Source organism: Euwallacea similis, chromosome 1 (genome assembly GCF_039881205.1).
Source record: "Euwallacea similis isolate ESF13 chromosome 1, ESF131.1, whole genome shotgun sequence".
Lineage (NCBI taxonomy): Eukaryota > Metazoa > Arthropoda > Insecta > Coleoptera > Curculionidae > Euwallacea > Euwallacea similis.
Genome location: NC_089609.1, coordinates 1,286,498 through 1,300,268, shown reverse-complemented (window position 1 = coordinate 1,300,268; position 13,771 = coordinate 1,286,498). Strand labels below are relative to the sequence as shown.

The 13,771-nt window shown below is 40.1% G+C and overlaps 2 protein-coding genes across 5 annotated transcripts in view; one reads left to right on the top strand and one right to left on the bottom strand.

The window, feature by feature from the left end:
- Positions 1-11,678, top strand: part of skd (mediator complex subunit skuld) — a 34,530-nt gene extending 22,852 nt beyond the window's left edge. The window contains exons 6-26 of one of the 4 annotated variants that reach the window (XM_066396172.1): positions 362-742; positions 809-1,021; positions 1,470-1,614; positions 1,745-2,009; positions 2,063-2,298; positions 2,345-2,596; positions 2,821-3,121; positions 3,187-3,510; positions 3,595-3,833; positions 3,991-4,246; positions 4,412-4,737; positions 4,881-5,109; positions 5,162-5,364; positions 5,418-5,802; positions 5,918-6,147; positions 6,316-6,507; positions 6,566-6,920; positions 7,401-7,717; positions 7,820-8,062; positions 8,274-8,518; positions 8,578-11,678. In XM_066396172.1, coding sequence (XP_066252269.1) covers positions 362-742; positions 809-1,021; positions 1,470-1,614; positions 1,745-2,009; positions 2,063-2,298; positions 2,345-2,596; positions 2,821-3,121; positions 3,187-3,510; positions 3,595-3,833; positions 3,991-4,246; positions 4,412-4,737; positions 4,881-5,109; positions 5,162-5,364; positions 5,418-5,802; positions 5,918-6,147; positions 6,316-6,507; positions 6,566-6,920; positions 7,401-7,717; positions 7,820-8,062; positions 8,274-8,518; positions 8,578-8,710 — 5,470 coding nt within the window. In that variant the 3' untranslated portion in view covers positions 8,711-11,678. Of the gene's footprint in view, positions 1-361; positions 743-808; positions 1,022-1,469; positions 1,615-1,744; positions 2,010-2,059; positions 2,299-2,344; positions 2,597-2,808; positions 3,122-3,171; positions 3,511-3,594; positions 3,834-3,990; positions 4,247-4,411; positions 4,738-4,880; positions 5,110-5,161; positions 5,365-5,417; positions 5,803-5,917; positions 6,148-6,315; positions 6,508-6,565; positions 6,921-7,400; positions 7,718-7,819; positions 8,063-8,273; positions 8,519-8,577 lie in introns of all 4 variants that reach the window. The other 3 variants (XM_066396164.1, XM_066396156.1, XM_066396148.1) reach the window with 3 other exon arrangements.
- A 596-nt stretch (positions 11,679-12,274) lies between these two features.
- On the bottom strand, positions 12,275-13,603 carry LOC136412924 (sesquipedalian-1-like). The gene is made up of 4 exons (XM_066396185.1): positions 13,293-13,603; positions 13,039-13,227; positions 12,701-12,838; positions 12,275-12,630 (listed from the first exon to the last, which is right to left on the bottom strand). Exons 1-4 carry the CDS (start codon positions 13,495-13,497, stop codon positions 12,446-12,448), a joined length of 717 nt encoding a protein of 238 aa, XP_066252282.1. The 5' UTR covers positions 13,498-13,603; the 3' UTR covers positions 12,275-12,445.
- Positions 13,604-13,771: the final 168 nt, after the last annotated feature.

Below are 13,771 nucleotides of genomic sequence, written 5' to 3'. Positions count from 1 at the left end.
GTTTTTAGTCGGCATAGAAGGATGGACGTAACAGTTGAACGCCCCCAACTGATTGACTTGTAAAAGTTTCAATTTGAAGTTGATTTCCGCTTGCTACGAAAAAAAGTTGACGTTTTAAATTTGCATCGGTTACGCTATTCATTTGGACGTCAGACAAAGATTGTTGCTTTAGAAACGTCATTGTGTTTTTTGTAAGACGTGGAAACCTTTTGAAAAAAGCTTCGAAATAATATGAAGTATGAGGGAAACAATGTCTTTGATGTTCGGATGAAAAAAATTAAAGAAAATGTTGTAGAATATTCTAGGTCTTCTTATTGCGTCTTCTAAACTTGACATTTGTCTTAATACCTTATTTTTTTAGATATCCTTCATGTTACGTGATGGTGACCGACTTGGATGATAACGGGAATCAAATTTTAAGCGGCGTATCTAATGGACCTAGCGCCACTACTGCCGCTGATAGACCAACCAAACCCTCAACCGAACCTTGTTTGCGCGTACCACTCCCAACTCCCCCGGCGTCTCCCAATGTCCAAATTAACAGCCGAGTGCCCCAATTGGGCCCTCACACTGTCTCAGTCGAGCACATTAATAGCATGTCTCGAGACACCACAGCTGCCCAAATCCTGCCCGAGCGTACCTGGCAACAGTGTCTTTGTTACCCAGCCGAGAAAGGCAACAAGGAGGAGGGAAACTGGGACTTTGCGGACCCTGCTAGGAAAGCTAATTGTACCTGTGTGAAGTAAGTAGTTTCATTTAGCGCTAGTAGTGAAATTGAGTATTTTGGTATTAATTTTAATTGACGCAGGCCTAGGAAATACCTCTCTTCATCCAGTGCCACGAAGTGGTGTCACTCGATGTCACTCTTGGGCCAGAATCCTCTGACGTCGAGGCCCCAAAAACCGTCCAAAAACCGCGTTCCTTTTCACAGGAGATCTCCCACGCCTAAAGTGGACTCTGGCCGACCTCCCACGCCTCAAAGCAGGCCTCCGGTTTTGCAGGCTCAAAATTCAGAGTCAAGGTTGGTCAAGAAGCCTCTGCTGCTGTTGCTGCTGCCGCTGAGGAATGTGCTACTGTCTTGTTTTTCTGGGGGTTTTGGCTTTGATTTCTCTCGGCGGAAGAAACCCTTCAGACGTCATTATTCTGAAGCTTTTCTACCGCTTTTCATAATGCAAACATTGAGCAAAATCACTTTGGTACGGGAAATTTCATAATAGAGAAGGAAAGCAGTCTAATAATATGTGGTGTGATTGTATTGTGGCTTATAATGGCTTTGGGGTACATCTCTAATATTTCATAATTCATGTGAATTGGAAGAGTTGATACTGTTGCCTAGTTGACGCCGGCATTTCTACTAAATCTCGGGGGGGAAAGGCACCACACAACTAATGGTTCAGTGACATCGTAACATGTTGCACCTAATTCAAGTTAAAGTTAAAGCAGTTTTTATAGAAACGTATCAATTTCAGATCAAATTTGGGCGGGTCTTACACGCCTCAAGGCGGCCCACCTTCCTACCCTAGGACGCAGGAGAGCATGATCGTTAATTCGGTTGGCAGTCCTGCTTCAGTGGCTCCATCTCCTTTACAGGGACCGCATTCTCAACCTGCATCGGTGAGTTACCATATGGATTTTCTCGTTTGAGAGTTACTAGTAAATATCATGCTTCATTGGTATATTTATCAGCTCTTAAGCCTATGCTGGTGCAAATGGTTGTTTTATAGTTTTTTTTTTCTAATTTCAGGTGCCTCCTGCAGATGCAACGATGCCCACTCTCTCACCAAACCCTCCTATATCCGATCAGTCTCCATCCCTCGGTGTTGACAAATCGCACACTCCTCCTGACAGCGTGCGATTACCACCTAAAAGTGTGGAAAGTCCAGCAATGAGCCCTGGAGGCGTGAAAAGCGAGCCCGAAATTAAATCCGGTGACAGGCGGACAGCTGAGGTTTCCGAAAAGTCCAATGGAGGCTTCGTGGCACTAAAACGACCTGTGCTATCGAGTAAAGGTATGGTTAACCTAGTTTTCTTTATCATTTTATTGTAATGAAATTTAAAGTAGAATATGAAGTTGCCATGGGAGAAGAGGAACACACCTTGGACATGCTTTATGACTACTCGACTCAGGACGCGTGGTTCAACCATCCAGTGAAGAGGTTTAAGCCGGATGGTAAAGAAAACAAGTTTAACAAGAAAACTGATCTCTATTCAATGTACCAACACAACGGTATCAGTCAGAGCAACGATATTACTAGTGCGAATACCATTAAGCTGGATATAAAACAGGAAGTAGTGATGGTGAGTTGATCAGTTTTTTAGATTTTTTCTGAAGTTTGTAAATTAGACTGAGTTGGAGTCGATGCGAACAAATCCGCAGCCTCACGGCGTAAAACGACCGGGCGATCCTTATGAATTCGAGGAGGATGGAAACAACCCCACTAACTGCAAAATTGACGGTTTTACGCGGACACCGCCTATTAAGGAGGAGCCCAAAGACAAGAAGGACAATTTGCTTACCATTGAGGGACTGCAGCCGTCTTACGACGATTTGAATCAGATTTTCGACAATTCTGATTATACGAGCAGTGACGAAGCGGTAAGTTGTTTGAGTTAATTGAATTGTTTGCACTTAAGTCCGAAAAGAACTATGTGAAATAAATACTAAAAAATTAGTTGATGTTTTTACGACTTTCGGGCTTAAAATGCAGTTTTTTTGCATTATGAATTTTTAGATTGTCGTTTATGTATAATCGCATTGTCTTTGCCGCTTCATCATTCTTCATTTTCACACGTCTCTCCTTATCGTAGTGCTTTCCGCAGATCCAAATCCAAACACCACCAAGTTCAGCTGGAGCCCCCACTAATTTACCGCACGACGATCCAATGCCTGCTAAGCGGCTCTCTGGACACGGCCAAACCAACCTGGGTGGTTGTCCCAATGTAGGGATGCCTCCGGAACTAAGCAAAATGTTTCCCACGCCGCCTAGTCTGGAACATAATCCCATCGCATCTCCTTGCGGCCCTTTAGACATCGGCCAACAAGACTATCCGGATCTCTCTATAACCCGGATAAAGCAGGACATTTACCCTATGATGGGCAGTCCACAGGAGGAGAATATAGGTTAGTTTCTTTAATAAAGAGCCGCGACGGTTCCTCAATATTGTCGTTAGTTTCGACGTTTTTAGAAGATTGGAGCTTCGTGTTCAAACCTCCGACGATCTGCAAGATGGTGGGGAGCAGCAAGTATGCTCCGCTGACCAACTTACCCAGCCAGGCGCAGCCAATTCCTGGGAATTGCGTGTACAAACCATCGTGGGTGCAGCATATGGAGAACAGCAAGCACCATCAACAGCAGAATGCAAATAGTGGCAGTGGTAGCGGGAATAACAACAATAATGGCAGTACCAGCAACCTAAATGTTAATAGAAATCGGACACCCACGCCTTCTATACCGAATAACGTGCACCAAAACGCAGGCATTTTTCCTCCTAGTCCTCTACATCCTCCAGGTAAGAATATTTCGATTCGATCGAATCGACCTTCATAATATTTTCTGCAATTTACTTTTACTCTAAAATTAAATTTTCTTATAGGTTTCCGACCACCTCCGCCTCCTTATGAGCTTCCTTCGCCCGCCAATTCTAACGCGTCTTCATATCTCAATAAAAACCTAAATTCAGTGGAACCTGTGCCGACTCCACAGCCAACTCTACGAACTCCCGAAGCCAGCTCATTGGTACTCAACATCCTGCTAACTGATACCGTTTTCAACATCTTTAGGGATCACAATTTCGATAGTTGTACACTGTGTGTTTGCAACGCTAGTCCAAAGGTACGTTTGTCAATTAGAAACTTTTGTTTGTATTTCTCCAAGATACTTTTTGTCGTTTATAAGCAACTAAGTAACAAAAACCATTCATATTTGTCAATTTAAAACATAAGTATGTAGGTAGATAATACATAGAGTAAAGCTGAATTATACTACTTAGGTTGTTGGTAACATCCGAGGTGCCGATGCCGGTATCTACTTGCTAAATTCGCACAGTGATAAGCTACATGCGTGCGCTCAACCTACTAGTCCCTATCCGGGCATGGGCCAACCTCCCCCCTACGGGAGCATGATGTCGCCCCAACATCACTCGGAAGAAGACCCTATCAGATGCAGTTGCGGATTTTCCGCAGTCGTCAACAGGCGGCTTGCCTATGGCAGTGGTCTGTTTTATGAGGACGAAATGGAGATTACTGGTAAATAGGTGCTAGCGAGTTCAAGCATAAAAGAAGTGCGACAAAACATCCGCCGAAAGCTGGAAAACAATGGCAAATATCGGACGTTTTACCGCACTTCGTGCAAATTTTTTCTGTGCCTATTCCTTCTGCATAAGGTTCTCCACATGGCTTCTTCATATTTAGGCATTGCAGAAGATCCAGGAGATCGCAAAAAATCCTCTCTACTCGCTCTGCTCACATCCCTGAGTTGGATCAAAGCGGATGCCACCGTGGATCGTGACCAACTTGATTCTATTTCCCATAATGTTCTGGATTTGATATGCAACCAGCTAGTTTTCATACCAAACACTGCCAACGCGCTGTGCAGAGCGGCGCGTTACGTCCGGCAAGTTAAGACGGGGCCGCATTCAAATCCGGTGCACGTTCTTGAATTTTCCGACAGTAACGAAGTGACCTGTATTGCGTTGGAGCAAAGCAAGAACCTTTTGGAAAACTTGGGGATGTGCAAGGTAGGTACTTATTGTTGTATAAAATATGGAAGAACTCTGGTAATCCATGAATATGTTTTTTTTTTGTTTTTATGATTATCTGGAAACACGTCTTAAAAGTATATTTTAACGATAGAAGTTTTAATATTTAATTTTCTTTCCAGCTTGAAGACCGCTTATCGAAGTTAAATAACTCCATCGGAGTGCATCGATGGCCATTCTTGCGAGCTCCTGGGCCTCAGTGCAATCAAGACATAGTGAGAGTGATGAAGTCGTTACAACCGCTTTTGCAAGACGCGATCCAGAAAAAATGTCAAACGAGGCTGTGGGAGGCGCCGTCCGCCGTCAAAGGTCCATTGACGTGGCGGCAATTCCATCGATTGGCGGGCAGAGGTCTGACGATTTAATATATGTATGTACATATATTCCATATATTTGGTTTTAGGTACTGATGACCGTTGCGAACCCCAACCGATCCCTTCGGTGATAGTGGGACATGACAAAGATTGGCTGTGTTTATCCCCCTATGCGATTCAGCATTGGGAAAGTTTAATGTTGGAGCCCTACTCCTATTCTCGAGATGTGGCTTACGTGGTTGTCGCCCCTGACAACGACGCCATTTTATCTCGGGTCAAGACCTTCTTTAAGGTTTTATTTTACTAAATTTTACCTAAAACTTAAACTAACAAGTATTTCTTTAGGAATTATCAACTGCCTATGAAATTTGCAAATTGGGCCGTCACAGTCCGATTACCAAAGTCTTGCGGGACGGCATTTTGAGGGTGGGCAAGACCGCAAAGAACAAAATTGGCAACGAACCGGTGGAAGAGTGGTTTAGCCTACTCGGTGAAGGCGAAGCGAGTGATATGCTGAAACTTTACGCGCAAGTATGCAAGCACCACTTGGCACCTCATCTTCAACAAGTTCCTATGGATAAAACACTACTCGATCCACCCACGGACAACTCGGTGGAAAGGCCGGCGCCCAGTCCCATGCCACCTCCGAGCACACCGGATCCTAGTAATGGGTCTCAACCGTCTAGTTCCACACCTGATAAAGCACCCTCGACACCTAAGAGCGATCAAGGTGCGTTAAATTTGTCTCACTTCAACGTATTTTCATATAGGATATTTTACGTTTTTATCTTTTAAGGCAAAGAGCGCAAATGCTACTAAAACATTAATAATTTTTTTTGTTTCAGATGGCGACGGCCTGAAAGATAATCCTAACTTCTCAAACAGCAGCATCGAGTCATCTCATGACGATGATGACCGCGAAGCTCCCTCTGTCGTTGTTTATTTGGTGGAGCCATTCAGTTTGAACTCGAATGAGCCAGATATGCAACGTTTGGCCGTGCTCGCCTTGTTGAAGTGCTTCCAAAGCGTCCTGGCCGCCGTACCTGAAAACATTAGGAGTAATATTAGTGTACAGGTAAGGCGATAATAACTATTAACCCGTTCAGGATGTATTCGGCTTGACCCATGGAATTTTGGAATCCAATACTTGGAAGTGTCCATAACTAGAGTCGATTTGAATACATCTTTATACATATTTTGAGAATAGTTTTCTCCATTTGTCTTAATTTCTTACGTTTTGCAGATAATTTCATTAGAAAGCATAGTCGAATTGAACAAAGCCAGAGAAAGGATGAGACACAGTGACCACATGAGGGCACTGGCGCTTAACATCTTTTCGCAGTGCCGCAGACAGCTAATCCATTCGAATAACGTCAAATCGCTCACAGGATTCGGCACCGCAGCCACCGCCGACTTGTTTTTGAAGAACAAAGACGTAAGTAGTTTCCTCTTCTTTTAACAATAAATTGAATTTTTAAATTTGAATCCACCAGGAAAAGAACAAAGCTCCCTACAAACTTTTCACCCCTCCCTACGTGTTGGCTCCTATGCGTGAACGCGTGGAGGGTGCCGAGGCCTTCGGCAAAGGTTCCCAGGACCAATCTTCCGTATTGTATATCTCCTACTGCCTGTCCGAGGACCAAAGTTGGTTGCTGGCTGTGGGTACGGACGAAAGGGGCGAGATTTTCGAGACAGTCACCATCAACATAGATATACCGAACAGAAGCAGGCGAAAAAGGGCATCGGCGCGCAGGATCGGGCTAGAGAAGCTGATGACGTTCATTTTGGGCGTTATGTCGCAGAGTGTGAGGCCCTGGAGGTTGGTGGTCGGCAGACTCGGAAGGATCGGTAAGTGATTGTATTACATTGTGTGGAAATTGAGGGTCCTTGAAAATATTTGATACAAATAATATTTAAATTTTATAATTATATTGATAATATGGTGAAGATTTGTTTTTATTGATGGAGTTGGAAGAACTGGGAAATTGAGGTCAAGAGTTTAAGCTTAATTTTCTTAGTCACACAAATTTTCATTACTTAAAGTTCAGACTAATTGAAGATACCGTATATTTTACACAGTTTAAGTATGGCAAAACAATCTCCAATGTACGTTAAGGGTGATGTTTCGTCCTGGTCCTCACCTCCACAATCATTGGTATATAAAAAGGATTTAGAACGTTCATAAAATCAAGACCAACTTTGCGTCTCTTTGAATTAGTTTTCCCATGAACTTATTCCGACATAACCTTTAGTTTGACTACAGCAGATTTATCTTTGTAACATGTCTGATCGGTATTTTAATGAGAATATGTTTTCTGGTACTTACAGGACACGGTGAATTGAAAGGTTGGAGTTGGTTACTGAGCAAAAAGAACCTTCTGAAAGCATCTCGGCACCTGAAAGAACTATGCAATCAGTGTTCCATGCTGTACCCCAGCGCTGTGCCCTGTATACTGTCTGCGTGCTTGGTCAGTCTCGAGCCCGATTCGGCATTGCGGTTGATGCCCGACCAATTCACCCCCGATGAACGATTTAGCCAAGCCAGCGTTAACTCTCAACTGTCCACACCGCAGGACATTTCGTGCACCCATATTCTAGTATTTCCTACCAGTGCTACCACTCAATCGTCACAAACGACTTTTCACGTAAGTCACATTTAGGAACTATAGAAAAACTTAAAGTTTATACTATAGTCATACTACTACAGAATTGGTCTGATTGAAGTTTAAATTGAATATCTCTGTTAGGAACAACAGATTTCTGGCGACTTAGCCGACGACGAGTTCTTCAAGGGCTTCGCCGATGAAGACATAACTGAAGGCATGGTCGATAATGATATCGAAGACATTTTGAACTGGGACCAGATTGGTTATCAGTCGCCGACGCGGGAAGATGCGGGCGCCAGCAGCCCGACGACGCTTCCTTGCGGAATGGATGGTAATCTGGGTCCGCCCAGTAGCGTACCGAAAAATCAAGAACCCAGCGAGGAAGTAAGTTATTTTTTTACGCTTGATTGAGACTTCGTAATTGAGTCAGTAGCATTTTTTTAATACGTCAATTAGTTCACTGCTTGCGACAATATTTAACAATTTAATAGACCTTTAAAAATTTGCAACTTCATTGGTTAAAAAACAATACCATAAAGGGCCACTGGTCAGATGTTTAAAGTATTTTTCTGACACGAATCCAATGATTTATTAGGTGGGAGTAGTGTTACAACAACCCTTAGCATTGGGGTACCTAGTATCGACAGCTCCTACTGGAAGAATGCCTCGGTGGTTCTGGACGTCCTGCCCTCACTTAGAGGGCGTTTGCCCCGCTTTCCTGAAAAACGCCCTTCATTTGCACAGCCCCAACATACAGCAGAGCAGCGACGATTTATTTCAGCAGTCGGCACAAGTCAGCAACCACCCGCTTGACTCTCAATTCACCACCGACGTGTTAAGGTTGGTTAATATTATTTTTTTAATTATTGTGTACCTAATTTTGATTTTCTCTCATTTAGATACGTTCTGGAGGGTTACAACGCCCTTTCGTGGCTTGCTCTAGACTCCAACACGAAGGACCGTCTGTCCTGTCTACCCGTACACATGCAGGTTCTAGTTCAGCTTTACCATACCGCAGCGGCCCTCTTGTAAACCGCTGTGTGCGCTCCCTTTTTCAAACCTTATTAAAAGTTATTTTCCTTGTTTTTTTCTTTCTTTAATGTTTGTAGGTTTTAAATTTGTTTTTCCGTGTACATATATTTATGGTGGTCGTAGACAAAACGAGATATTCAAGTTGTTGTTGACTTAGCGGATGTACATACTATTTTATCTTCTTGTCCTTAGCGTGTTTATTAATTTGTACAAAGGAACATTGTGATATTACGATATAATTTTGATGTTGTACAAAAGATTTTAACGATTTTAAATCGCCGAATATGAAAACTACTAGAAGGATAATATATATTTTTAAACTGCCAAGTAGACACAGCGTTTTACAATGAGGACTAACAAAATAGGTTAGTGAGTGATATAACCGCTATCTCATCGAGCGTTAGGTTGTTTTTGTTGTTGTTTGAATGTTTACGCAATCCGGCCAGCTTAAATTCCACACTGTACAAAATTGGGGCCATTGTGCGTGAACTAGACTGATGCTAAAACAGAAAAGCGAGACGTGAACGGTATGGCCGATGCAAACGATAAGGAATAAACGAAACCAGCAATATAATCAAATTTATTGGTCGTACTGTCACGGACGCAATACTCCAGTGTCCTAAAAATTTTACAAAATGATTATTTGTAATGTGTAAGCGTAAAGTGTTACGTTCGGAGTTGGTACGATTGACTAAATTGTATGAGAACTAGTGTTCCTGAGGACATATTGTTGCCCTAGAATTTCTTCAAAAAATAGATTTAAAATTCAAAATATCTGACTTTAAGGAAAAGACATTTAAAATTGCAAAATCTCTTTTGATTTTAATGTTTTGATGGGTGATTTCCCTCTTTAAAATGAAGTTATTCTAAGGAATAAACTAAAGTATTGAAAAGTCTTAAAAAACTGTTTTGTTCCCTGTAGAATTTACTTTAAATTCAATCCTTTTTTTCGATTTCCCAAGATCCAAGTCCTGCCTGATCCCAAGTGTTCCTCTTCAAATGTCTTCCTGCATACGGCAACTATGACTGGTGATTTAATTATAAACGTTGAACGTACGAGGGAAGAGATATTTGAAAATCAGAAGAAAATTCCTCATTCGCTCAGGTGAGTCACATTCAGATCTCTCAATTTTTTTTTGCCAAAAACGAACGGCAACGTGGCGATTGTCAATTGTTTCCTGGCAACCAAAAATCTCCCTCGTAAATTTTTTGGTAAAACTGTACTTGGTGAATCAGCGGCTCTGTCACGTTGCCTTTTAAACGGAGGGCCGACTGTTCTATTGATATTTACAGTTATTTTCAAGCCCTATTTTTTTTCCACCGCTTACAAAAAGTTTCCATATCGTAGAGAAAGTTTTTTACGGTTATATGGAAATTCAGTTACGTAGATGCCTCAGTTCTCTGAGGTGGGCGACTGAAATTATCATGGTATTGAGGAATTTCCTCGATTTATTATGTAAAAAATTCCGTGACGTAGGTACCTCATTGCTCTGAGGTAAATTGGCCAAAAATAGAATTAAGAAAATAATGTCTTTTTCTTTTGACTTTCGAGCTGCTCTCAAAATATTCCGGATACGACCTTGGTCGTCGCAGTGTTTCCGTAAAATTGTCGAGCGAACGCATTGCTAATTTCGAGTTCAAATTTTTAACGTCAATTACGCAGTGTTTTTTAAACATGTCCGGACGGTTTACTACATTTATTAGCTACAAAGCTTCTTCTGATTTTTACAGTTGGGCGAAATGTGTAAAATTTCGCCCAACTGTAAGAGAAAATTATTTTAGTTTTCTTAGTTTGTGTCAGTCACGACCTGGCTGACACAGTCTGACAGCGACATCCCATAGTCGCAAGTACACAGAAATATTCTTAATTTTCTTGACATCTGGTGAATGTAATTGCATGGTATAATGAGTGATGAAATCACATATATTTTAATCATTCGTACCGACATCCAACTGGACCCACAATATGCCATTTCAAAAGAGCATTTTCCTCCATTCTCATGAAAACTGTAGTTTCATAAATAAACCCAATTGGCAACACTTAGCTCTGAAGCTTGCGGTTTTTTTTTGTTTTGAAGGAGAAACAAACAGTTAATGTTCTATTATAGTTGAAGCTAAATGTAACAAAAAAGTTTCGTTAATTATTACTATAGTAATAAGCATTCTGTGCGGTTGTAATTTTACAAATAAAATAATAAGAAGAGACTGGGGCCAAATTTGAACGCATCCTCCCGAGGGCTGCCTCGGAGGATCTGCAGTGCAGCCAAGAGTGTTGTCTGTAATTGCCTTTTTTTTTGGTGTAGTTTCAACCTTTTTCAGGGGGAAATGCATCGTTTTTTCGAATATGCCTAATATGTAATTTTTATTGTAATTTTATTGGGGATTTCTGTGTAATCACCCATGGATTTACACACAGCTACTTTTAACCGAATAATCAAAGGAAGATATTCTAAAGTTTACACTTTTTTTAGTTTATTGCGATGGCGTGCCTCATTCTCCATAATTTGTTGTGTATTTTTAATAATCCTTCGCAATTTCACGTATCAAAATTGCTGTGATTTCGTGTTTTTTTTTTAATTATTTACAGTGTTTAAACGACTTTATTAGACAGTATTTTGCGGATATATCTCGAAGAGATTTATTTCTTACGTAATCACATCGCCTTTGCCTATATTATTTATCTTTTTGTAATTAATTTGACGACGTAGACGGGTTTAGGACTGTTGTGTACTATACAAGTTCCCGGAGACGTTAGGAACTCAATTTTTGTAAATACTAGTAATTGTTGTAAGAATAATATGTCAATTTTAGGGAATTGGGGTATAATCTAGTTAAATAAATTGTACATATTTTATTGACATTAGTTGAATAATTAGTGAAATACACACGAAATGTTAATAACTTTATAAATAATTATATACATATTAATTAGGTATTATTATTAATAAACCGCTCTAAGAGTATAAAACTTCTGTAGTTTGATTGAAACAACCCTTCGACCAAATACAATTTATCACCTTTTTATTATTTCCAGTCCTTTAAATGGGACTGATTACTTTTCTTTATACAGACCTTTTCCCTGGTCAAACAGATTATGGGGACATTGGTTCAATAAAACGAACCGATTGATTCGTACAAGACTTCAAGCAACGAAACTTTAAAACTTATCACTCTGAATCACTTTTTGGATTCCAAAAAGGCCCACTAGTTTGACTTAGTTCTGGTAAAGAGTTTGGAAGACATGAGTTGTAGGCACAGTACGCACAGAGAGGATGGCGAAAAAACTTCTCAGTTAGTTTTAACTGAGAATAATGTCATTATTTATTATAGTGTTATTCCATCGGTCCAACATCTACTGGCCCATCTTGATTACTTTAGAAACTGTACTAGATATTGAGACGCAATAGATATTATCGCGGTGTAAGGACAGTTCTAGGCTTTCTTATGATTAATCTAACTGTGTGTGAAACTGGCTTTATTTAAAGAATACTCTTCATTTTACTGCCGTTACTACAATCAGTTAAATCAAATTCAAATAAATAATACATTTAACTGCGCTAATAGTAAACGTTACACAGTCTACAAGCCTTACTGTTTATTTACAATAAAAATCTGTATCAGCTCACAAATCTTACATTCTTGATTCAAACTGGAACAATTGATGTCCAATAAGCATTTCAAAGCTTATCATTAATCCTCTGTTATTAAACTCAGTTTATAATTTTACAAGCTTTTCTAAAGGTTTATGAGATTGCCCACTACAGTATCAACCTTATCTCGTTGCTGTCGTTTCCAGATATTGAAATCCTGCAAAATTGGCCTTCCAAAGGAGTTGTGCAGCTCTCGAAAAGTGATTATGATATTTTTCTGCAGTTGGGAAGATGTTGAATCAAAGTGTTTCATTGCTTCCTCTGATTTGCCTAATCATGAAAGTTGAAGTTTAAAAACCTTGAAAAAGAGAAAAAATTGTCCTGAAAAACAGACACTTACTGATATTCGAATTTCTCATAGTATAAGGCCTGTTAGATTGGGAACTAATTTCCTGTTTATTAAAAGGATTATGTCTTGTTCTTGGCGGGGCCACTGGAGGAACTTGCTCTTGATTAGTAGGCACTGCTATGGGAGTTTCTAAAGTAATATAAAACACACTTTTACCACTCTCATAACTCTCTATTGAGTGCTCCATAATGTGGAGCTTGTCTTACACTGAGTCTCTGTTTAGTTACATAAATTGACTGATAAGATAAAATGATAATTTTTGTGTATTTAAAAAGTGACATCTAATAGATATTTTAAAAACGCATACCTGAACTAGTTTTTGTATTTACCTTCAATATCATCTAGCTGTCTCTGTAGTTCAGCTACCATAAGTTTCATGTAATCATAACTAGAGCAAGCCAAAGCTTTCATCCACTGTTCCATAGCTTCTTGAGATTCAGCCCCCAAAGTATAAGTCCTATTGTTAGTTCCATGGAATAGGATTTTGAAGCAAAATTGCTCTTCATCTTCAGCTAATTCTGGTAAGAGATAAACAGTAATGACCCAGTAGGATGACTCACTGCTGCTGATCAAGAGATTTTACCTATGGTGCATCCTTCAAGAATTACAACCCCTAAGGGCTCCTTATCGCCTTTTTTATCGAAATAAAAGAGCAGGTTCCCCTTGAGAACGAAATAGCGTCTTTGAAAATTTTTGTTAACTTCACCGCGTTTGTTCAAATATCCCTCTTTGTCTACGGGGGTGGCAGAAACCGCATAAGCACACAAATTCTTTTCGTTGATTTTCATAATACTTTATTTCAAATTAGGCATAAAGTCTGTATAAGTGGAAACAAGGAGTCTTTTAACTCTTGATAACGACTTGAAGTAAGATACAAGGGGAAAACTAAATGGATAAAATTAAAATTGCAAATAAACTGTAAACAGCTGATTGTCAAAAGGTTGACAAATGCAAATTGCGTAATGGAAATTGCTTAATTGGAAAAAAATCATGCAATCCTTTTTGTTAGTTGCGGTCGGAAAAAGATAGAGATATTTCTAACAAAAAAGATTCAGATTATTG